Source organism: Bufo bufo, chromosome 4 (assembly GCF_905171765.1).
Source record: "Bufo bufo chromosome 4, aBufBuf1.1, whole genome shotgun sequence".
Lineage (NCBI taxonomy): Eukaryota > Metazoa > Chordata > Amphibia > Anura > Bufonidae > Bufo > Bufo bufo.
The window spans coordinates 292,496,166-292,522,323 of record NC_053392.1 but is presented as its reverse complement, the minus strand read 5'-3'; the positions used below and the strand labels follow the sequence as shown (position 1 = coordinate 292,522,323).

The following is a 26,158-nucleotide window of genomic DNA, read 5'->3' as shown; positions in this document are numbered from 1 at the left end:
CCGCGAATTACAAACAATAGAATGTTGTTTTATGACTTTTTAGGCCTTGTTTTATGACTTTTTTAACTCATGCGTGACCTGAGAGTGGCAAGGGAGTGGTGGGGGCGTGGCAGGGGCCAGGCCAGGGTGGGACATCAGCCCTGGTAAATTTACTAACATTTACTCCTGGAAACAGGAGTAAATGTTAGTGTAAAACTACTCCACAGACTGCCGGAGGGGGGCCTAATTGATGACATCATAAATAAGGTACAGCACAGGAGATATCAAAGACTATGGTAAAAAGCCAGTCTTTGATAAATGACCCCAGTATAACGAAATGTTTAAATTGTTGGCTGTAAACTGTCTGTATACTGTTAGATTTGTAACTGTTTATGCATTGAGAATTTGTATTAGGTTTTACCCTAGGTAACTTGAAGGACAATGGTGCTAAATGAATAAAAAGATAATAATAATTATAAAACTTTGCACAAAGACAATTTTGTTCTAAAGTGACTTAAAATGTTCCAATAAACATCTCATGATCCCCACATAAAGAACTGGTTTCCTTGTAGTCTTATTTACCTTTTTCCTTCAAGTAAAATTTCATAGTTCTTCTCCAATCAAAATCAGCAGTCTCGCGTAGTTTCCGGGATAAAATATTGTCCATGACATCACGAAGATAAAGTACTTGCTATAAACAAATGCAAATGCAAAGTTCATTTATATAAACCATACAGAGAGAAATGTGTCTACAATTGAATTTAGAGTGTACCTATTGTTTCAGGTGAATGTTCAAAATAAGCTGTCATGTGGGTATACATGAGGAAAAACACTATTTCTGAACAGTATCTAATGTGTATTCTGCATTTTGACCAGTTTCCCCTCTGTAGGCTCTATCTCTAACTGTAAAGAAGTTTTCTGAAAGCTCAGCTCCAGAGTGGGTGGAAACTGGCTGTTATGATGTCATCCATACACAGCACACATAGAGAACAGGAGATTCTGCTCCCCTATCTCTCTGTAACACACCCATTGGTGTCTGTCATGTAACAGATACAGCACTGCAGTCAATTTTGTGGTTTTGCTCCTATCACAGAGCGATAAGTGGCATTGTCTAATGCAGATGTGAATATACAGGGTGGGCCATTTATATGGATACACCTTAATAAAATGTGAATGGTTGGTGATATTAACTTCCTGTTTGTGGCACATTAGTATATGTGAGGGGGGAAACTTTTCAAGATGGGTGGTGACCATGGCGGCCATTTTGAAGTCGGCCATTTTGAATCCAACTTTTGTTTTTTCAATAGGAAGAGGGTCATGTGACACATCAAACTTATTGGGAATTTCACAAGAAAAACAATGGTGTGCTTGGTTTTAACGTACTTTTATTCTTTCATGAGTTATTTACAAGTTTCTGACCACTTATAAAATGTGTTCAATGTGCTGCCCATTGTGTTGGATTGTCAGTGCAACCCTCTTCTCCCACTCTTCACACACTGAAAGCAACACCACAGGAAAAATGCTAGCACAGGCTTCCAGTATCCGTAGTTTCAGGTGCTGTACATCTCGTATCTTCACAGCATAGACGATTGCCTTCAGATGATACGAGATGTGCAGCACCTGAAATTACGGATACTGGAAGCCTGTGCTAGCATTTCTCCTGTGGTGTTGCTATCAGTGTGTGAAGAGTGGGAGAAAAGGGTTGCATTGACAATCCAACACAATGGGCAGCACATTGAACACATTTTGTAAGTGGTCAGAAACTTGTAAATAACTCATGAAAGAATAAAGTTACATTAAAACCAAGCACACCATTGTTTTTCTTGTGAAATTCCCAATAAGTTTGATGTGTCACATGACCCTCTTCCTATTGAAAAAACAAAAGTTGGATTCAAAATGGCCGACTTCAAAATGGCCGCCATGGTCACCACCCATCTTGAAAAGTTTCCCCCCTCACATATACTAATGTGCCACAAACAGGAAGTTAATATCACCAACCATTCACATAAACCAGGTACATAGCCTGGTAGGGGTGAGAATGCAATTTAAAATAAAACCTTCCTCCTCACTGTCAGCCTTACAGTTGTTGATAAAATTGTACTTTTATTCCTTTGTTGGAAGGCAATTTCGAGCACCTCGAGGTGGGCTTTTTCAATATGAGCACCGCTATGCGATGCCTACCAACATCTAGACACACCCACTCATGTAGCATACTACTGTGTGCCTGCACTACAGAAACAAGCAGGAAATGTATAACTAACACATCATTTACCACAGAACTTTTGTTGAATGCACAGTAAAGCTTTGCTGATTAATACGTGATTAACTAATAGTCTGATGAACTTATAAATATCAAAAAATACTGTGCTCATGAGCAGGATTGATGATTTAACACATATATGATCAAGCAGAAGTAGTTGTTGTAGGTCAGCATCATCATTGTCTAGCATCCCTGGAAGGCCTACATTAGGAATTGTAGAAGTGTGAAATGTGAAATTATAGTTTAATTTATGAATCTGCACTAAGCAATTATCATTATGACCAGACCACAACCTACCCATAGCACTGCATCATTACAAACTTAAGGGGGAATGTGTCAAGGTGCTATGCCATTTTTCTGCCATAGAAAATGTTTGGCAAAAGTCCTATTTTGTGCTAAAATTTGAAACTCTTTGCCATTTTACCACACCACACCCTCACCAGGAGGGGGCCCAACATGTGCGCCAAAAACTGGCATACATTTTATTATTTGGTGCAAAGACCTTCCAAGAATGCAGCAAAATTACGCCTCTTAACAATTCCAGTACATTATACCCCATTACGTTTTCTTACTAAGACTGGCATCTTAATAAACTCCCCCAACAGCATTAAATAGAGATATAATAAAAATTACAGATCCATTAGTATCAAAGAGTAAAAAATGGCTAAGATACATTACAAATACACTATGTTTCAAAGTCGCTGGACTGAATGGCCAGAATTAATCAAAGGATCTTCAGTTTAAATAAAGACATCACCAAAGAATTCCACTATACAGGCGACAACAATGCAGCTGTTGGTAGTGGTAGTCACACCGTCCTGTATATTACAGACATGCCTTACAATTTGTAAAATAGGGGAACCGATGGTTTACGCTCATCATTAGCTTTCTGTTGTATATCATTTCACTGTCTACAGAGATGGCAAATGATGTTTGTAAACTTAACATCTGCTGTATATTATGGTGTAGGACATTCGGCTTATGTGTTATGTACAAACTACCTGATATATTAAAAAGTACCAATTGCTAAAAAAATACTTACTATCCTAATTTGAGCAGATGTAAATGTACATGTAGAGCATTGCAGTGTGCAATCTGAAAACTTGGGTTCTTTCCATTCTCTCTATATCATTTCTGTAAGCTTTCATTTTCTCTGTAAGGCTGGGACCACATGGGGACTTTTTGTAACACAAAACTCTGCACATTCCAGTGGATTTTACTTTGACAGTTAAAATGGGAATGCTGCATGACAAAAACCCTCCTGTGCTCGGTTGGCATCTTCCTGGTGTATAGCTAGAGAAGTGTATAAAACTATCGATCGATCTGCTCCGCTCCTCCTGCTCTATAACCTGCTGCCATGTTCAGTGTGATAAGTTCCCTATCCCTCTCTCCCTCCTTCTCTTCAGTTATGTGATATTGATGAGTACTTTGTAGTGAGACATCCCATTTACAGAGAGCCAGCAGGCAGGGAGTGGAGAATTATTTCATGGCCCATTGTTCATCTGTGCAATATCCACTAAAAGTGGCCAACAAAATAATGAGCTTCCAGGTTCCTGATATTGATGGCACACAATTGCTGTTAGATTTAACACGCCTGATTCTTTGTTCTCTTGGGAGATATCTGCGGCAGTGGCTTATTCTCCTCTACCCATTAAAATAAACATACATGCTTGACCTGAGATAGCTGTCAGAATAATTTGGCCTCCTTGAATGGTCTGTCCTATCTACATTTTTTTCCTTTCTGATTACATACCTGTGATTAGGCCTGCACTATCCTGGGTCATTTACGTGCCAGAGTAGCTTTGGCTAGTACTCAGTATAATAAATTGTATTGCCCTCCTGTTCTACTTAAGGCTACTTTCACACTCGCGTTTTGGGCGGATCCGTCATGGATCTGCAAAAACGTATCCATTACAATAATACAACCGCTTGCATCTGTCATGAACGGATCCGTTTGTGTTATCTGTAACATGGACAAGACGGATCCATCATGAACTCCAATGAAAGTCAATGGGAGACGGATCCGTTTTCTATTGTGCCAGATTGCGTCAGAGAAAACGGATCCGTCCCCATTGACTTATATTGTGTGCCAGGACGGATCCGTTTGGCTTAGTTTCATCAAGCGGACAGCAAAACGCTGCAGGCAGGTGTCCGCCCCCAGAGCGTAATGGAGACTGATTGGAGGCAAACTGATGCATTCTGAGCGGATCCTTATCCATTCAGAATGCATTAGGGCAAAACTGATCCGTTTTGGACTGCTTGTGAGAGCCCTGAACAAACAGAAACCAAAACGCCAGTGTGAAAATAGCCTAGCTTGTGTATTATGCTGACATTGGAGTGTTACAAGTTCCATTCCATGAAACATTAGTTGCTCATCACTAATAGGGAGGTCAACATTTCATACCTTTCTCCAGATTTAGATTAAACCTAAACCTTCAAAACTTTCTTAGGTATCATGCACACAATCATATTTTTAGTCTGCGTCTGATTTGCATTTTGGTGGTTCGGACATGGACCCATTAATTTCTATGGGACCAAAAAATTTGAACAGCATACATATCCGTATGCTGTTTGAATTTTTTGGTCCCATAGAAATTAATGGGTCCATGTGCTGTCTGCATCCATGTGTCTGTTCCACAAATTATAGAACAAGCCCTATTCTTGTCCATTTTGCAGACTCAGAAGTTTGCGGACCATCAAATAGCAACAGCCATGTGCATGAGGTCTTAATGGGAATTTCATTAAAGGAGTCATCCCCACTGGACACACTGACATCACATAAAAAGATGCCATGTCTTTTAGGCAGAAGGGAGAGCCACTTCCTAGAGTATATCCTGTCCAAGGGGGATCAGTTGAAAATGGCTATGCAGTTAGAAGCAAAACACTACCACTAACTGCTCCGGTGTAGACTTTTGTAAAAATGGCTATAGAAATAAATATTTGATTGTGTTAAAGAGGTGTTCCATTTATTTTAAGTTATTCCCTATACAAAGGATAGGTGATAACTATTAGATTGGTAGAGGTACTACTGCTGGTGCCTCCACCGATCATGAGAACAAGGGTCCTGTACCCCGTAGGCACTCCTGAAATTAGCAGAGGGGAAAGTTCAGCTGCCTCTCCCTTCATCTCTGTGGGACTAGATCAGAGAACAGCGCTCAGACATAAAGTTGAATGGGGCGGCAGGGTGCATGCCTATCTTGCTGCTCTATTCATTTCAAGGGACCCTTCAGGGTATGGGGCCCCTGTTCTCATGATCAGTGGGGGTCTCAATGGTAGGACCCCTGCCAATCTGAAACTTATCCCCTACCCTGTGGATAGGGGAAAACATCAAATAACCATAATACTTCCTAAAGTGTAAGATAATACTTTAATGTTGCACTAAATTCACAATTCATCTTGATACACTAAACTAAGTGAAACACAGTCATTCTTAAATACTGTATATATCTGCATACAGTTATAGGATGTGTCAATTTATATCAGAAAAAGTAACACAAATACAAACAATTTTAAAGCTTATGTTTAGATAGGAATTTGTGGAAATCTGTTTTATAGGATCAGGCAAAAATCATACCATGATAATATTTTCCAGTTTTAGCCTCTGTGACTGGGAGATTGAGTCTTCCATATTTTTCCAGTGTCCTTTAGCAGTGATAGCAGACAGTTTGATGGCCATCGCTGTATATTTCTTGAGTATACGAGACTGGGCTTTCCGATCCTGTCTTATTTCAGAAATGGAGCTTTCAAAGTCTTTAGTCCATAAATAAAGCAGGCCAAGAACTGCGGCTTGGGTTGGGTACTTGAAAAAAAGCAAAGGTGGAAACTGATTATTAACATTTGTAAAAAAAAAAAAAAATACACAGGTCTGATATAAACAGATTATTTTATTAAGTTTGTTAGCTTATAATATATTTTAGCAAAGACATCAAAGATAAGATTTCTCTTAAGGCTCTATTAGACCAAACGGTATTTGAGGAAATTACTGGGAACAAGCGTTCATAGCAATGCTTGTTCCTGATAATTGGCCTGTATAATAAAGCCACATAGGTCACACTTATTTTATTATTAATGTCGTTTTTATGTCTCTTTTTTGATTTAGTATTTTAACAGTTAAATAGGGAGGGCTGTGATATCATCATAAAGGTTTTCTTCTGTTTGTACAGATAATAATGGTGAACAGAGAGGCATGAATTCACTAATGGCAGGTGTTTAATGGTGCTAGATCCTGTACAACATGAATCATTTATTTGTGATACCTTTTGTGTCCACTCATCTATAGCCATTCCTTGATTAATGTCTCCAATGACATTGTAGATTTTGTTATTTAATGAAGCACGTAGGCTGCTGTGCAGTTTACTGAGCCAGGCACCTACGTCAGAAGCAATGGCAACCTAAACAATGAAAAGAGAAAAGAACATACTCTAAGAGCAGAACAATTAGAGCGAACATGCTTTTAGATCTATTGTGCACACACTAAACAGCTCACTGATGAGTAATGCAGAAAAACTGGTTTAAAACACATGAGTAAAAAGGGAATGAAGACATTTAACAGGCAATAGGTGATAGGTAATAGTCACCTGCTCGTCCAACTGCAAGCATTCCCCTGCATAGTCTGTGACAGCCACTGCATTTAATTTCACACTAGGTTCCTTATATGCAATGGCTCGATTCCTGTTCTGTGATATACCAGCCTGTAATGGATTAGACAAAAGTGTTAATGTAGAATCTGACTATTTATTGCAATGTGTACAGGTAGGAGGTAGGCCTCTCAAGGTCTACAGGTCCTCTTCTGTTACTGAAAAAAACACAGAAGATACTCCACCGGATGCCGCCATGTGCACAGGTATTGTCTGTACCACCCAACATATATACTTGTGTATATACACCACCCAACAGAGACTATACAGCAGTACAAGGATGGTGTTCAGCTCTTTACTAGGGTGCCACCTGATTGCTACATCCACAAGGCTCTGCCACGAGCAGTAGCTTTATATATGCACATTATTCTGAACATGTATCAATGTAACATGAACGGTTTGAAAGTCTGTAAAACATGTCAAGCTGGTCCTTCATCCAGATGCAAACATTCACCTATACATTGTGTGACAGCCGGTGCATTTATTTTTTAACTTGGTGCCATCCAGGCAATGGTTTGATTCATTTCATTGGCTATATCATTACATAACGCAAGCTCACCCTGTAAGGTGCAATGTTTTAAAAGATTCCAGAAAGGTTGGATGGACTATTCTTGATGGTATCGCTTCATATAGGATATAATTTAAAGGGTTTTCCAGAACCTTAAATACTGATGATCAAACATCACAAAGTCATCAGTATCAGATCGGTGGGGATCCAGCTCCTGACACCCTTGCTGACCAGACTCATATGTCATGTCCATCAGTCATATGGCCTTTGTGCAGTGCTGTCTCAGTGATGTGAACAGCAATACCAAACACCACTGCTAGGCAATGTACAGTGGATATGTAAAATAAATATGTTACTGTTCAAAGTACAAAAATATGCAAATAATCACTGATAAAAGTGACAAAAGTCACATAATAAACTATTTAAAATGTATTACTATTATTTTTGTGTATCACCATTTTTATAGAATTCCATAATGCTGAGTAAGGTTAACTATAATACATCACACTGTGGGAGATTTATCAACTAAATGAAAAAGTGAAGGAGTTGCCCAAACAATCAGGTTACTAATTACATTTTCCAAAGGCCTTGGAAGAGAGAATCACATGGATAACTCCCACGCTTCACTTCACTACTAACTTCCTTGCACATAGGACCCGCTGATCCTCTCCAATAATCACAAAAAACAGCAAGGGACACGTATGAAGCCAAAAGCATCCTTTATATAAGGAAGGATTCAAAATATATATACAATAACAAATAAATCATAATTATAGAAGGGTACTAAAAGTTACCAAACACCATTATTGTAGACCTTTATTACTTAATTTAATAAATGAAAAATCACTACCCGAGTCCTATGTAAGATGCTATGATATGACAAAGTAGTCCCACAAGGCTACAAAAATGAGCTGAGGCTGTACACCTCATTAAAACCATTCGGATATTTGCTGTTCAGAGTAACAATCCAATACATTTCATTTTGTAATATGGATTTGATGATTATCTCTACCCTCCACCTCTTCAAGAACGCACCATTTTATATCTACCTCTATGGTGAACCAGGCTGCAGTTACTAAGCGGCTAGTGCCGTTATTGGACTTTTATGAACAAACACAGATGGACTGGTATGATGTTGCTTTATGTTGATTTTTGCATATGAGTAAGTATTTAAACAAACAACTTTTGGCTAAATACGTGTCCCTCTTTTGCATTCCACTGCTTTTAATAAATCTCCCAATTTGGGTCCAGTTAGCTGGCTTATTGAGCTATCTAAGTTATATAAGGTCCACTTAGTCTACTATTGTAAGGATAAGGCCAGCAATACACATTATACACATGAATGCTCCGCTTGACTGAGAATGCATGTGTCTGAAGAGTACTCTGACAGTAGCTTATTTCCCCAAGAACATAAGGGTCAGGTAGCTGAAATCTCCCCCAACATTTGCTATTAGGGGAGTCAGAAGACCTTTTATACAATTTAAATGGCTGACCAGTCTTATCACAATTGGCAGGCTTGATTTACAATTATCTAATGTGTATGACTTGTTTGTACACAGATATGGTATACTGTATCTTTTCTGTTAAATTTCAGATTTTTACATCTTTGCCTTAGTTTTTATAACTCTTCCTAAAGAAGAAGCTTCTATGTGTGTTTATTTCTCTTAGAACTGAGAAATGTGTACCTACTACTCCAGATCCTGTACAGACATTTTTTTTAATAATAGGTAGGGAGGGGGGGGGGGGGGGGGGTTTGTTACCTCAAGCCTAGCTGTACCCACCCATGAATACATAAAATCTACAACAATTACTATACTGAGGTTTATCAGTAGAAACCTGATTCAAATTTACCATTATTTAAATGCTTGATTCCATCCCATTCATTGCAGACATTGTGCATTCATTTATGGCAATACTTTTATTAGAGTGCTAACACATGCCGTGGCTTCCAGGTGGGCATTGCGTGGTCTGCCTGGATTGCTAATGAAGGCAGTGTTTAAGGCCCTTCTACAACTAAAGATAATTGTTCAGATTATCACTAACAAGCGTTCGTATGAAGGCTCATTAGCAATCATCTTGCAGTGTAATACTGATTACCCACAAAGAGAAAGTCCAGCTCACCCAATTATCCAAACACCTGCGTGCACGGAAAAGGCTGGTGAGCCTATATATCCTTGATATGAAAACACAGTAAATTCCAGCACTCACGATTTTGGTAGCTAAAATCTTCGTCTTTTATTCAGGCAGTAGACAATAGACAGGACATCCACCCACAAGTGTAGCAACTTTGACGCGTTTCGAACAATAGTTCTTAGTCATACAATGAGCAGTGTTTCCTCTGGTAGTTTTATGCTGGTATGAAAAACTAATTACTCTCCCTCCACCTGGGGGGCGGAGGAGCAGAGGAGGCAAGGAGCACTTTAACCTCTTATTTTCCAGGTGAGGCACTGCTCATATGTCTTACAATATACACAGACAATTTATATATCTATATAAGGTCATTAATTATTGCTTAAATTTACAGTTAAATTAACCATAAATAAAATCAGTAAACATATTAAAATTGTCATGGAATAACAAATGTCGGGGTAACAGTAGAGCATCACATTGATTACATATAACCAGCTTATTTGCATGGATCCATATATATTGGTGCTGTACCGTTAATCCCGACATTGGCCCCAATTTAGAGTATAGTAGAGATATGGGGCCAATGTCGGGATTAACGGTACAGCACCAATATATATGGATCCATGCGAATAAGCTGGTTATATGTAATCAATGTGATGCTCTACTGTCACCCCGACATTTGTTATTCCATGACAATTTTAATATGTTTACTGATTTTATTTATGGTTAATTTCACTGTAAATTTAAGCAATAATTAATGACCTTATATAGATATATAAATTGTCTGTGTATATTGTAAAACATATGAGCAGTGCCTCACCTGGAAAACAAGAGGTTAAAGTGCTCTTTGCCTCCTCTGCTCCTCCGCCCCCCAGGTGGAGGGAGAGTAATTAGTTTTTCAGACCAGCATAAAACTACCAGAGGAAACACTGCTCATTGTTACGACTAAGAACTATTGTTCGAAACGCGTCAAAGTTGCTACACTTGTGGGTGGATGTCCTGTCTATTGTCTACTGCCTGAATAAAAGACGAAGATTTTAGCTACCAAAATCATGAGTGCGGGAATTTACTGTGTTTTCATATCAATAATACTGATTACCCAATGGATGAGCGGAATCTGAATCTTTTAGCAGGTTTAAAAATCTTCGTCCTGTGTAATCACGATCTGCTGCCGGCAAAAAGTGATTCAGTATGGGGAGGAGCGATGGTATGACTGAGGAGGAGATCTCCTCCACTAGCGAGCAGGCAATTGTCAGGAAGAAAAGCTTCCTTCCCGACAATCGCCTGCTTCATTTGGAGGTGTAATAGGACCTTTAGTCATTGCTGTTTGTTAATGGCTGTGTATTTTGCCTAAAAACTATGCAGGCATTAAAAAATAGCAATAAATAGGCACTTCATTCATTAGCAATCCAAGAGGACTTCCACACTGATGCTTGGCCATGCAACAGGTAACAGCGCCCTTGCAGCTAACTATTGTCCAGCAACTGTTTGATGCCATCTAGCCAACATGTAATAAACAACTTGTTTTACCTAGGCTACAAGACACCTCTCCTCCGAGAATGGTGTCTACTTATTTAACAAGTAATTGAATAGATTTGTCTACAAATGTTACAATAATTTTTTTTTTTTAAATGAGACCAGTTTTAACTTACAGATTTTAAAGATCTTTGAAATATGCTTTCTGTGTCCGTGACATGTGTTGTGCTTCTTTGCCCTGTTGATAGCCAACCTTCATTTCCAGATCGGACACTTATAAAATCAAGAAGTGGTCCAGTTGCTTCAACTTCTTCTTCATCAGAGATCACACTTTCCTCTTCTTCGACATTCTCCACTTCGATAGAGGAAACCCCACTAAACAAGCACCTGAAAAGTAAAGGATTTCAGTAATAAAACAATTGGATAAAGACGTCACACATTGCTTCAAGAGATTAAAGGCCACCATTAAATACTATTTTAATATAAATTCAGGAAAAGCTAGTTACTTCTGTAATTTACTTTCTGATATAAAATTGCTCTAGATGAGAGATATTCTCTTTACTTAATTAGAATGGCGCCCCCTAAGATTTAATCTGTATAGTGATGTGCACAACAACCTACCAGCCATATCTACTGTTGCAAGTTGTGGCAGTTACAGACAAAGTTTCAGCAGAAAGGACATGCCCCCTGAGGAAGGACATGACCTTCAGCTGCTAGCCTGAAGAGAATCTAGAAGAGCAATTGGAGCAATGAATGGGTAGATCTTTAGAATCATGTGAGGTACAGGGCTAGTTCTAGCTTTGTAAGAAAGAGATGTTCATGTACTATATGATGCTTGGTTTTAATATTTAATATTAATCATGGGATAACCCTTTTAAATGTCCATTTGTTACTGCTTTCTCTGGTTTATAAGTCATGCTCCAGCCCTATTATGTGTTAAAACCCCATATGTCTACTTAAGTGCCAACAGACAGCCATTATTTAAATTAGATTAAAGGGGTAACAATGATGTCACCATGATCCTAATTTTGATGTTACTACACAAAAACCACTCAATGTAATCTTGTAAGTCAATGGTACTGTCTACCAATATCCTATTTTGACTTACACAAGACAGTGTTCATTGTTTGGCTACATTATGCAAATTTCCTTTACAAAAAAAGGACTATCCGCAAAACACATACAGTACCTTAAATTATGTTGAAGATGTTTGATATCATAGGGTTGGCTAAGAACAGACATCAAAGCCAAATCTGACAAGAAGTAGAAGCGAGGGAAAGTCTGTCTCATTCTGCCAAGGTAAGAATTCAAAGCAGAAAAACAGATCTCAAGTTCCAGGTAGAAGTGTCTTAGAAGAACCTCTTTGGGGACATCTCCTGTGCAGCAGCACTATGAAAAAGAGTATTGAAGATAAAAGTTTGAGTCACGGAATACATATGCATTTAGCTTTCACACAAAATGAAAAGTTTCACTTTGCAGCCACTTCCACTAAAACAGTAATTCTGGAGCATCTTTTCTTAGAACTGTTTGCTGGACCATTCATCTGCACTTCATACATACTAAAGTATGAATACATTTTTTTCAATGGACAGACATAGAAGAAGACCTCTTGCATCTCCAGGGAGAACTAAAGGATCGGGAGAAAAAATAAATGCGCCCAATCCTTCTCTCCTCTGACATCATCTGGCAGGGAAAAGTCAAGAGGTCCCCACACACATAAGACTGCTGGCTGGTCCCACCGAAAACGGCGACTATTGTGTTCTTACTTGTGGTCATTATGTTAGCAGAATCTAGGGTTAATGTAACATTCCTCTGCAGTTTAAATAATGATAGAACTTGTAACAATAACTATATAATAAGATTAATAAAATACATGCCATAACATCATCAGATTCACATTTTGACAGCTTGTAAGGGGAGGAGAGGGTAAACTGCAAGAAACCCTAACTTAGCCTCTCACAAATAAAATGCTGTGTTTATGCCTTTAAGAGAAACATGCATTGAATTTAAGAAAAATTTTATTTAACCCTTTGAGGACCCTCCCATATTTCAACTTAAGGACCAGGCCATTTTTTTTTTAATTTGACATGTGTCACTTTATGTGGTGATAACTTTGGAACGCTTTTACTTATCCAAGCCATTCTGAGATTGTTTTCTTGCGACACATTGTACTTCATGATAGTGGTAAATTTTAGTCAATATTTTTCATTTTCATTTTTTTTAACCCCTTAGGGACACATGACGTACCGGTACAGCATGTTTCCCGAGTCCTTAAGGACACATGACGTACCGGTACGTCATGTGTTGCTCCGATCACCGCCGCCCGGTGGGCGGTGATCGGAACAAGGTGCCTGCTCAAATCATTGAGCAGGCACCTCGGCTAAATGCGTGGGGGGGACCCGTGACCCCCCCCTGTGTCGGCGATCGCCGCAAACCGCAGGTCAATTCAGACCTGCGGTTTGCGGCTTTTACCTGGTGCGGCGGCGGTGCCATCGGGTCCCAATGGGGCTGTGGAAGGGGGGGGACCTGATGGCATGGAAGGCAGCGCGATGCCGTCCTGAGGCATCTGCGCTGCCTTCCGGTGAAGAGCCTGTGAGATCCAGCCCCCTGGATCTCACAGGCCCCGGAAGCTGTAAGAGTAATACACACAGTATTACTCATACAGACAATGCATTCCAATACAGAAGTATTGGAATGCATTGTAAAGGAATATACCCCCAAAAGTTCAAGTCCCAAAGTGGGACAAAAAATAAAGTGAAAAAAAAGTTTAAAAAATAAAGTTTTCCCCCAAACAAATTAAAAGTTTCAAGTAAAAATAAACAAAAACGTAATTTTCTCCAAATAAAGTTAAAAAAATTGGTAAAAAATAGGGGGGAAAAAAAAGTATACATATTAGGTATCGCCGCGTCCATATCGACCGTCTCTATAAACATATCACATGACCTAATCCCTCAGATGAACACCGTAAAAAATAAAAAATAAAAACTGTGCTAAATAAACTATTTTTTTGTCACCTTACATCACAAAAAGTACAACAGCAAGCGATCAAAAAGGCGTTTGCCTACCAAAATAGTACCAATCTAACCGTCACCTCATCCCGCAAAAAATGAGACAATCGCCCAAAAAATAAAAAAAACTATGGCTCAGAATATGGAGACACTAAAACATCATTTTTTTTTGTTTGAAAAAAGCTGTTATTGTGTAAAACTTACATAAATAAATAAAAAAGTATACATATTTGGTATCGCTGCGTTCGGATCGACTAGCTCTATAAAAATATAACATGACCTAACCTCTCAGATGAACACCGTAAAAAAAAAAAAAAACTGTGCAAAATAAACAATTTTTTGTCACCTTACATCACAAAAAGTAAAATAGCAAGCGATCAAAAAGTCATATGCAACCCAAAATAGCGCCAATCAAACCATCATCTCATCCCGCAAAAAATGAGACCCTACCTAAGATAATCGCCCAAAAACTGAAAAAACTATGGCTCTCAGAATATGGAGACACTAAAACATGATATTTATTTTGTTTCAAAAATTATATTATTGTATAAAACTTACATAAATAAATAAAAAGTATACATATTAGGTATCGCCGAGTCTGTATCGACCGGCTCTATAAAAATATTACATGACCTAACCCCTCAGATAAACACCGTAAAAAAATTTAAATAAAAACTGTGCTAAATAAACCATTTTTTGTCACCTTACATCACAAAAAGTGTAATAGCAAGCGATCAAAAAGTCACACGCACCCCAAAATAGTGCCAATAAAACCGTCATCTCATCCCGCAAAATCATACCCTACCCAAGGTAATCGCCCAAAAACTAAAAAAATTATGGCTCTCAGACTATGGAAACACTAAAACATGATTTTTTTTGCTTCAAAAATGAAATCATTGTGTAAAACTTACATAAATAAATCAAAATTATACATATTAGGTATCGCCTCATCCGTGACAACCTGGTCTATAAAAATATCACATGATCTAACCTGTCAGATGAATGTTGTAAATAACAAAAAATAAAAACGGTGCCAAAACAGCTATTTCTTGTTATTTTGCCTCACAAAAAGTGTAATATAAAGCAGCCAAAAATCATATGTACCCTAAACTAGTACCAACAATACTGCCACCCTATCCCGTAGTTTCTAAAATGGGGCCACTTTTTTGGAGTTTCTACTCTAGGGGTGCATCAGGGGGGCTTCAAATGGGACATGGTGTCAAAAAAAGCAGTCCAGCAAAATCTGCCTTCCAAAAACAGTATGGCATTCCTTTCCTTCTGCGCCCTGCCGTGTGCCCGTACAGCTGTTTACGACCACATATGGGGTGTTTCTGTAAACTACAGAATCAGGGCCATAAATATTGAGTTTTGTTTGGCTGTTAACCCTTGCTTTGTTACTGGGAAAAATGGATTAAAATGGAAAATTTGCCAAAAAATTGAAATTCTGAAATTTCATCTCCATTTGCCAATAACTCTTGTGGAACACCTAAAGGGTTAACGACGTTTGTAAAATCTGTTTTGAATACCTTGAGGGGTGTAGTTTCTTAGATGGGGTCACTTTTATGGAGTTTCTACTCTAGGGTTGCATCAGGGGGGCTTCAAATGGGACATGGTGTCAAAAAAACCAGTCCAGCAAAACCTGCCTTCCAAAAACCTTATGGCATTCCTTTCCTTCTGCGCCCTGCCGTGTGCCCGTACAGCGGTTTACGACCACACATGGGGTGTTTCTGTAAACTACAGAATCAGAGCCATAAATATTGAGTTTGGTTTGGCTGTTAACCCTTGCTTTGTAACCGGAAAAAAATTATTAAAATGGAAAATCTGCCAAAAAAGTGCAATTTTTAAATTGTATCTCTATTTGCCATTAATTCCTAAAGGGTTAACAAAGTTTGTAAAATTAGTTTTGAATACCTTGAGGGGTGTAGTTTATAGAATGGGGTCATTTTTGGGTGGTTTCTATTATGTAAGCCTCGCAAAGTGACTTCAGACCTGAACTGGTCCCTAAAAATTGGGTTTTTGAAAATTTCTGAAAAATTTCAAGATTTGCTTCTAAACTTCTAAGCCTTGTAACATCCCCAAAAAAATAAAATATCATTCCCAAAATGATCCAAACATGAATAAGACATATGGGGAATGTAAAGTAATAACTATTTTTGGAGGTATTACTATATATTATAGAAGTAGAGAAATTGAAACTTGGAAATTTGCAATTTTTTTACAAATTTTTGTTAAATTTGGTATTTTTTTATAAATAAAAATAATTTATTTTTTTTACTTCATTTTACCAGTGTCATGAAGTACAATATGTGACGAAAAAACAATCTCAGAATGGCTTGGATAAGTCAAAGCATTTTAAAGTTATCAGCACTTAAAGTGACACTGGTCAGATTTGCAAAAAATGGCCTGGTCCTTAAGGTGAAATAGGGCTGAGTCCTTAAGGGGTTAAAATCCCAAATTTACCAAAAAAAAAATTGAAAATTCACAACTTTCCAAATTTCAATTTCTCTGCTTTTAAAACAGGTATGATACCTCATATAATAGTTATTACTTTACATTTCCCATATGTCTACCTTATGTTTGGATAATTTTGTGAATGCCATTTAGAAGGCTTAGAAGTTTAGAAGCAAATCTTTAAATATTTCCGAAAATTTCCAAAACCCACTTTTTTAAGGAACAGTTTTAAAGACCAATATCAATTCCCAATATGTCTATTTTTCATTTTATTTTATTTTTTTACAATTTTATGTGGTTTATTTTCGGAAAGGGGCTTTTTTTTTACTTGAAATAGTTTTTTTTTTTTTACTATGAAAAACACTTTTTATTTACTTTTTTTTTGTCCCACTCTGGGACTTTAACGTCTGGGGTCTGATCCCCTCTGCAATGCATTACAATACATCCTGTATTGTAACACATTGCATGTCAGATTTTATGCTGACAGCCTGCCTGTGAGACCCAGCCTAAGGGCTCGATCTCACAGACTTCCATAGAAGGCAAGCCCCGATGCCTATGGAAGGCATCGGGCTGCCTTATCTGCCATCGGCGATGGTCCTTAAGTGACGTCCACCAGCCCCGTACATGTACGGTGCGGGTCCTCTATGGGTTAAAGAGGACCTGTCACCATGAAATGCAGTGCAATCTGCAGGCTGAATGTTATAGTACAAGAGTTGCCGAGCAGATTGATATATAGTTTTGTGGGAAAAGATTCTGTATAAATTGTAATTTATACAGTTATATCTCTGTTCTTTCTATACTTAAGAATACATCTGTGTACAGCTCCTGACAGCTATCCCTTTATACACACATACACACAGAATGCTCATACCTCCCAACTTTTGAAAATCACAAAGAGGGACAATATGTGCGGCGCACATCGTGGCAATTTTTTTCATACTAGGTCACGCCTCTAACTCCGCTCAAAGCATAATTACTGATTGTCAGAAGTGCAGCAGCTGGGAGTCTGTTAAGTTCCTTTATTTTTTTTTAGAGGATGTGGAGATCCTGGGATATACAGTTAGGTCCATATATATTTTGACACTGACACAATTTTGTTTTTTTAATTGTTTACTAAAACATATTCAAGTTATAGTTATATAATGGACATGGACATAAAGTCCAGACTTTTAGCTTTCCTTTGAGGGTATCTACATTAAAATTGAATAAAGGGTTTAGGAGTTTCAGCTCCTTTACATGTGGCACCTTGTTTAAAGGGACCAAAAGTAATTGGACAATTGCCTGAAAGGCTGTTTCATGGGCAGGTGTGGGCAATTCCTTCATTATTTCATTCTCAATTAAGCACATAAAAGGCCCTGAGTTGATTTAAGGTGTGGTGCTTGCATTTTGTAGATTTTGATAAGAAGTAAACATTCAGTCAAAGGAGATCTCCATGCAGGTGAAACAAGCCTTCATCTGCGAAAACAGAACAAACACATCCAAAAAATTGCTACACTATTAGGAGTGGCAAAATCTAAAGTTTGGTACATCCTGAGAAAGAAAGAAAGAAAGAAAGCAAGCGCTGGTGACCTCAACAATTCAAAAAGACCTGGACGCCCACGAAAGACAACAGTGGTGATTGCAGAATAAATTACCATGGTGAAGAGAAACCCCTTCACAACAGCCAACCAAGTGAACAACACTCTCCAGGATATAGGTGTATCAATATCCAAATCTACCATAAAGAAAAGACTGCATGAAAGTAAATACAGAGGGTTCACTGCAGGGTGCAAGCCACTCATAAGCCTCAAGAATAAGAAGGCTAGATTAGACTTTGCTAAAAAAAAAAAACATCTTAAAAAACAGCACACTTCTGGAAGAACATTCTTTGGACAGATGAAACCAAGATCAACCTCTACCAGAATGATGGAAATAAAAAAGTATGGCGAAGGCATGGTACAGCTCATGATCCAAAGCATACCACATCATCTGTAAATCACAGGGGACGCAGTGTGATGGCTTGGGCATGCATTGCTGCCAGTGGCACTGGGTCCCTAGAGATTATTGATGATGTGACACAGGACAGAAGCAGCCGGATAAATTCTGGGGTTTTCAGAGACATACTGTGTGCTCAAATGCAGCCAAACTGATTAGTCGGCGTTTCATAATACAGATGGACAATGACCCAAAACATAAAGTCAAAGCAACCCAGGAGTTTATTAAAGCAAAGAAGTGGAATATTCTTGAATGGCCAAGTCAGTTACCTGATCTGAACCCAATAGAGCATGAATTTCACTTGTTAAAGACTAAACTTCAGACAGAAAGGCCCACAAACAAACAGCAACTGAAAAAAAAACTGCAGTAAAGGCCTAGCAGAGCATTAAAAAGGAGGAAACACAGTGTCTGGTGATGTCCATGAGTTCAAGACTTCAGGCATTCATTGCCAACAAAGGGTTTTCAACCAAGTATTAGAAATTAATATTTTATTTATAATTATTTAATTTGTCCATTTACTTTTGAGCCCCTGAAATGAAGGGATCGAGTTTAAAAAATGCTTTAGTTCCTCACATTTTTATGCAATCATTTTGTTCAACCCACTGAATTAACGCTGAAAGTCTGAACTTCCACTGCATCTGAATTGTTTTGTTCAAAATCCATTGTGGTAATGTACAGAACAAAAATTGGAAAAATGTTGTCTCTGTCCAAATAAATATGGACCTAACTGTAAATCTTCGGATTATAGATAATTTGAGGGCCAAATTGCACCAAATAATGAAGCTATAGTCTAATATACAGGTAGAAATCATACAGATAGTTTAGTAAGGAGCAATCTAGTAAATTTATTAAAAAAACAGAAAGTCAGTCCTGTGTCCCAACACGGACAAGTTACTTGCGCTGCTGCAGGTCCCAAAGTAGTGTGGTAGGTCGTTCACACCGATATAGGCAATTCAAAAGGGTTTTGGAACCGCGCTGCTAGAGACTATGTCTCCCGGTCATCAGTGAATGAAAAAGGGTGTCAGCCCCTCTCCTCAATACCCGCCGGATCCAGGACTGGATCCGGCGGGTATTGAGGAGAGGGGCTGACACCCTTTTTCATTCACTGATGACCGGGAGACATAGTCTCTAGCAGCGCGGTTCCAAAACCCTTTTGAATAGTAAATTTATTAATGCACATTTATGCATTAATTCCCCAGGTCAAAAAGAGGGACAATTAAGGATCAAACAGGGACAGGGACTTGGGTCAAAAAGAGGGACATTTGGGAGGCATGAATGCTATCAATCACTGATAACACCTCCCCCATATACAGATATCAGTGACTGACAACTATCTATTCATACACACTGAGGCTACATTCACACGACCGTATGAATGAGTCTGCATCCGTTCCGCATTCATTTCTATAGGGCCGCAAAAAATGCAGACAGCACACCATGTGCTGTCCGCATCCGTTTCTCCGTGCCACGGCCTCGCAAAAAAAAATAGACAAGAATAGACATTTTCTATGACGCCCGCGGCTTGTGCGGTCCGCAAATTGCGGAACGCACATGGGCCGGCGTCTGTGTTTTGCGGATCTGCAATTTGCAGATCTGCAAAACACCATGTGATTGTAGTTTTACAAAGAGAATGCTATAAATAACTGATAACACCTCCCCTGTGTACAGCTATCAGTAACTGACAGCTATCTATGTATACACACTTATATACAGAATGCTTTCAATCACTGATAACACCTCACCCATGTACAAACTATTAGTAATTGACAGCTATCTGTGTACACTGCGTGCAGAATTATTAGGCAAATTAGTATTTTGACCACATCATCCTCTTTATGCATGTTGTCTTACTCCAAGCTGTATAGGCTCTAAAGCCTACTACCAATTAAGCATATTAGGTGATGTGCATCTCTGTAATGAGAAGGGGTGTGGTCTAATGACATCACACCTATATTAGGTGTGCATAATTATTAGGCAACTTCCTTTCCTTTGGCAAAATGGGTCAAAAGAAGGACTTGACAGGCTCAGAAAAGTCAAAAATAGTGAGATATCTTGCAGAGGGATGCAGCACTCTTAAAATTGCAAAGCTTCTGAAGTGAAGCGTGATCATCGAACAATCAAGCGTTTCATTCAAAATAATCAACAGGGTCGCAAGAAGCGTGTGGAAAAACCAAGGCGCAAAATAACTGCCCATGAACTGAGAAAAGTCAAGCGTGCAGCTGCCAAGATGCCACTTGCCACCAGTTTGGCCATATTTCAGAGCTGCAACATCACTGGAGTGCCCAAAAGCACAAGGTGTGCAATACTCAGAGACATGGCCAAGGTAAGAAAGGCTGAAAGACGACCACACTGAACAAAGGACACACAGCTGAAACGTCAAGGACTGGGCCAAGAAATATCTCAAGACTGATTTTTTAAGGTTTTATGGACTGATGAAATGAGAGTGAGTCTTGATGGGCCAGATGGATGGGCCGTGGGCTGATGGTAAAGGGCAGAGAGCTCCAGTCCGACTCAGACGCCAGCAAGGTGGAGGTGGAGTACTGGTTTGGGCTGGTATCATCAAAGATGAGCTTGTGCGGCCTTTTCGGGTTGAGGATGGAGTCAAGCTCAACTCCCAGTCCTACTGCCAGTTTCTGGAAGACACCTTCTTCAAGCAGTGGTACCGGAAGAAGTCTGCATCCTTCAAGAAAAACATGATTTTCATGCAGGACAATGCTCATCACCACGCGTCCAAGTACTCCACAGCGTGGCTGGCAAGAAAGGGTATAAAAGAAGAAAATCTAATGACATGGCCCTCCTTGTTCACCTGATCTGAAACCCATTGAGAACCTGTGGTCCATCATCAAATGTGAGATTTACAAGGAGGGAAAACAGTACACTCTCTGAACAGTGTCTGGGAGGCTGTGGTTGCTGCTGCACGCAATGTAGATGGTGAACAGATCAAAACACTGACAGAATCCATGGATGGCAGGCTTTTGAGTGTCCTTGCAAAGAAAGGTGGCTATATTGGTCACTGATTTGTTTTTGTTTTGTTTTTGAATGTCAGAAATGTATATTTGTGAATGTTGAGATGTTATATTGGTTTCACTGGTAAAAATAAATAATTGAAATGGGTATATATTTGTTTTTTGTTAAGTTGCCTAATAATTATGCACAGTAGTAGTCACCTGCACACACAGATATCCCCCTAAATAGCTAAAACTAAAAACAAACTAAAAAACTACTTCCAAAAATATTCAGCTTTGATATTAATGAGTTTTTTGGGTTCATTGAGAACATGGTTGTTGTTCAATAATAAAATTAATCCTCAAAAATACAACTTGCCTAATAATTCTGCACTCCCTGTATACACACTTACACAGAGAATGCTATCAATAACTGATAACACCTCCCTGTGTACAACTATCAGTGACTGGCAGCTATCTATGTATACACACTTATACAGAATGCTTTCAATTACTGATAACACCTCACCCATGTACAGCTATCAGTGATTGACAGCTAACTGTGTATACACACATACACAGAGAATGTTATCAATCACTGATAACACCGCTCCTGTGTACAGCTATCAGTGACTGACAGCTATGTATGTATAAACACTTACACAGAGAATGCTATGAATCATTAATATTACCACCCCTGTGTACAACTGAAGCCAGCAAAATGTGAGATATAAATGTATAAATTACAAGTTTTACTAAATCTTTTTCCTCAAAACTATATATCAAATTGCTCAGCATCTAACATGCTGCCTGCAGATTGCACTGCATTTTGTGGCGACAGGTCCTCTTTAAACTGTATGTTGTTGTAACCCAAAGTGTCTGTACACCTGTTACCCCACGTTTGTATAGCAGCAAACTGCTCCAAGTGGCAGTATTGCCAGACCCTGCTAGTGTATTTGGCACTAAGAGTGGATTTTCTCGATGCCATTTTGCAGGATGTCTCAGTCAGTGGAGACCATTGTATAGTCAATTCTAGGTTAATGTGAAGGTGAACGTTGTTGAGCTGAAACACTGCACCACAACATGACAACAGGGGGGGTTTAAGGCACATCTATAAAAGTGTCTGATTGCCACCAAGTGAGTTAGTATGTGCATAGTGAAGTAAATGGCAAGTGGAGAGACCTGCTGTGTTAGAGTGTAGGGGTCCAAGCCAGTCACCAAGGAACATGCGAGTGGCTGGAAAGAGTATGACGGTGAGCCAGAATAAAAGTTGTGAGCAATAGAGGTCCAGAAACCAGCCATGGTAGAGCCCAGTGTGTGTTTTTGTTGGGGCCTGTGGATCCAGAGAAAGCACAGTGGGAGGTAACAAAAACTAAATGTAAGTTTGAAGGAAAGACTGGAGTGTGTGGGGACTAGGAAGATGCATCAGTAAAACTTTGTAGTGAAGACTGGTTGTCCAACAGTCTGGAAAAAAGCCAGTTAGTGCACAATACGAGCAAGAGCACTAAAGTTGGAGAAACAAAGAGAAACGTCTACAGTTGACTGAACCAATACAAGTTTTCCATCAAGTGTGAATGTAACCACTAGCTTTGTGTAACTGTAACCACTATGATTGTTGTGCTTCTGTATGAGAATAAGTAAGAGAAGGAGAAAGACAGGAGGCAGCGCCTCGTGTGTAGAACCGTATGATAATATTAAAAACAACAATGCACTGATTGTGCTTACCGTATTGGGTTGTGATGAGTCACAACTCCTATGAATCGCTTATGCTGGTAAAAGCCCGTCCAGCTTGCGGGATGACTGCTGCTGCTGCTGCTGCAGGTTCTTACCCGTTTTCGTGGAGCACGATATCCGGGGTATGGAGAATAGTGGATAGGTATAAAAAATGAACCTTATAAAAAGCGGCGCTGCTGCAGAAGACAGGACTCAAATAGATAAAATAAAGTGGGTCTTTATTTATATTGGTCTACGCGTTTCAGGGGCGGACTGCCCCCTTCATCAGGACAATATGTCATTATGTCATCGTAATGACATATTGTCCTGATGAAGGGGGCAGTCCGCCCCTGAAACGCGTAGACCAATATAAATAAAGACCCACTTTATTTTATCTATTTGAGTCCTGTCTTCTGCAGCAGCGCCGCTTTTTATAAGGTTCATTTTTTATACCTATCCACTATTCTGTATGAGAATAAGAAATAAGAATGAGGTATGATAGCTCCTTACATGTAGGACCAAATTCAAAAAGTGATCCATTTAATTAACGTTTAGTAATTTTATGGAATATATAATATATAAGAAAATTGTAAATTAAAGGGATTATGCACCTTTGTGGGGGGAGGGTTTGGCAAACCCACTCTTTCTGGGAAGACCTGCGAAGGGAAATAAACTTACCTACTTCCCGACGCTGACTTGACTCTCCTTCGCTCCACGGCCTCCCCTGGGCTCCCTGGATGTAACCTTCCTGTTTGACGCCTCTGCAGCCAATCGCTGGTGGTGACATACTGCCCTTGCGTCACATGACCATTTGTCATGATGCAAGGGGAGCAGGTCACTGCTGCAGCAACATCAAACAGGAAGGTGACATCCAGGGAGCCCAGTGCAGTAGTGGAAGATGTGGAGCGAAGGAGCTAGCACTGGGAAGCAGGTAAGTATACTTCCCCTCGGTGGTCTGCCCCGCCCAAGGTGCACAACCTCTTTAAGCCTCAATTAAAAGCGGCCATTATTTCTATTTAAAAAAATTCCAGTGGATTTTTACATGTACAAAAAATGGCTTATTAGATACACTGGGGTCACTGTTCACTGAATATCAGCAGTTGGGTTGAAATAAGCATATTTTATTTCCTTTAGATTTACCAAAAATGTGTGAGGAAAAAAATATATTTATGGCCAAGTATAAAATAAGTATTCATTGTCTTCACCTGAAGGACATTTTTTGTCTTGTATGCTGAAATCATCATCAACGTCCATCGTCTGTTAACTTTTGCAAATCTTCTTGTATCCCGTGGCAGTTCCTGATTATTAAGAGAAGAAAAATGCAAGTTATGTGCCTCTAATTGAAATAAGAAACACATGTTGTAGGGTCACTGATTATCTTGGAAAAACGAAAGTTGCAGTTGTAATATTTAAAAAAAATGCACTGTAAGGAAACAATTATTTAATAAAACATGTATGCATTACCTGGCTAATAGTAGGATTACTGTACACTTCCTCCAGGTGCAGCCACAACTCCTGGACATCGATCCACAGCTCCAAAACATCACCCACACGTTTTAGTTTCTCTGCCCAGGTAGTTGCTTCCTCTCTTAGAGGATCAATTTCCTTTGAGGTCAGCATTTGTCCAATAAGCACTTGGGCATCTTCTAACTCTTCCAGTAAAATAAGGGACTCATCCTTTACTAACAACACTTTGTTTTTGTAAGGTCTGAAGCTCAGGATCTACACATATTATAACAGGAATTACATTACATTTAATCACTTTAATAACAAGAAAGCATACTACATATATTTCATTGTCTGACAGGCAATGCGGTTATTAGTATATCCAGAAGATTGCATATCATCATCTATCCACAATAATATAGCACCAGCGAGTCAACATTCAGTTGTGCTTGTGAAATCCATTTTAATTTAAATGCTCGTATAATACCTGTTCACTCCATTCTTCTTCCACCTTTCTCATTTTAATTTCCAGCTCCATTTCCTTCTTTGCTGCTTTTGCTATTGACATTAACTGCTTCTTAAACCTATATAGAGGAGATCAAAAAGTAAATAAATGCATTCAAAAAGAAAATAACAATATTCTTTTACTTGAGAAATCACATCAAATTCCTGCAAGCTTCATTGCCACATAATAGTGAAATATTATTCTATTCAAGCGGTTTTGAGTGCATTTGTAAATCACTTGTAGTAATAAGCATACAAATGTCAAAAATTAAATGGGTTTTCCAAAAAACTTACAACGTTTTTAAAAAATCTGAAACTAGGCTGCTTTATAGAAACTATAACAAATAATAAATAAATTACGAGATTCTCTTAATTACTCCTGAAATTACCCCTGAGATAGAAAAACCCTGAGGACGCATTTATAATACGAGTGACACAGCTAGGAGATGACTGTAAACTGTTTAGATTTTGTGCATCTGCAGGGAAAATTTTGGCTTTCTGCATTATATCAGGTTCTAGCACAGATAGCGCAAGTGTGAGCAATTCTTCTTCTTACCTATATATTTAGCCTTACAAACCCATCTATGGATGTTGTTGTTACAGGCAGTGAATGTGGTCCCATTATGCCAACCAACTAGTTTGACCCAAGGGAATTATCCTGGCGCTTCCCTGGTTTTCACCCTTTAACCCCTGTGCAGGGATTTGGCCTTCACTGCAGGGGAGCAAACAGTCAGTTACCTCTTGGAATAGTCCCAGTGTGGTTGGCTGCTGACCCGGGATCAGAGATTAGAGATCCTAATGCATGGCACCGAAGGATCAGGCAATACTCTAGTCAGGAAGCAGGCGGAAGTCAGGGTGGACAGAGTTCATGCACATCCATGATCAGTCCAAAGATCAGGCAAGGGGCACACGATCAGTATGGTGAACAGGCACAAGATAGGTCACACAGCAGTGGGTCAGGAAACAAGAATGGCAGTGGTTGATAAACAGGCAGACTAACGGATTATAGCTCCTTACAGACCCTAGCAAGCTGGAGAGACCTGGCAGGATCTACAGAGATCAATTGCTCAGGTAAGGAAGTGAGGAACCAGCAGAGCTTATATAGCCCATGCCGATGAGCAATTGGG

At 39.1% G+C, this 26,158-nt stretch overlaps 1 protein-coding gene across 1 annotated transcript in view; it reads right to left on the bottom strand.

Moving 5' to 3' along the window:
- Window positions 1-26,158, bottom strand: part of LOC120998141 (dynein heavy chain 5, axonemal-like) — a 268,121-nt gene that overhangs the window by 126,098 nt on the left and 115,865 nt on the right. The window contains 9 exon segments of the mRNA XM_040428685.1: window positions 562-670; window positions 5,814-6,038; window positions 6,496-6,630; window positions 6,817-6,930; window positions 11,167-11,377; window positions 12,180-12,379; window positions 24,287-24,379; window positions 24,546-24,803; window positions 25,015-25,111. Of these exon segments, the coding sequence (XP_040284619.1) occupies window positions 562-670; window positions 5,814-6,038; window positions 6,496-6,630; window positions 6,817-6,930; window positions 11,167-11,377; window positions 12,180-12,379; window positions 24,287-24,379; window positions 24,546-24,803; window positions 25,015-25,111 (1,442 nt within the window).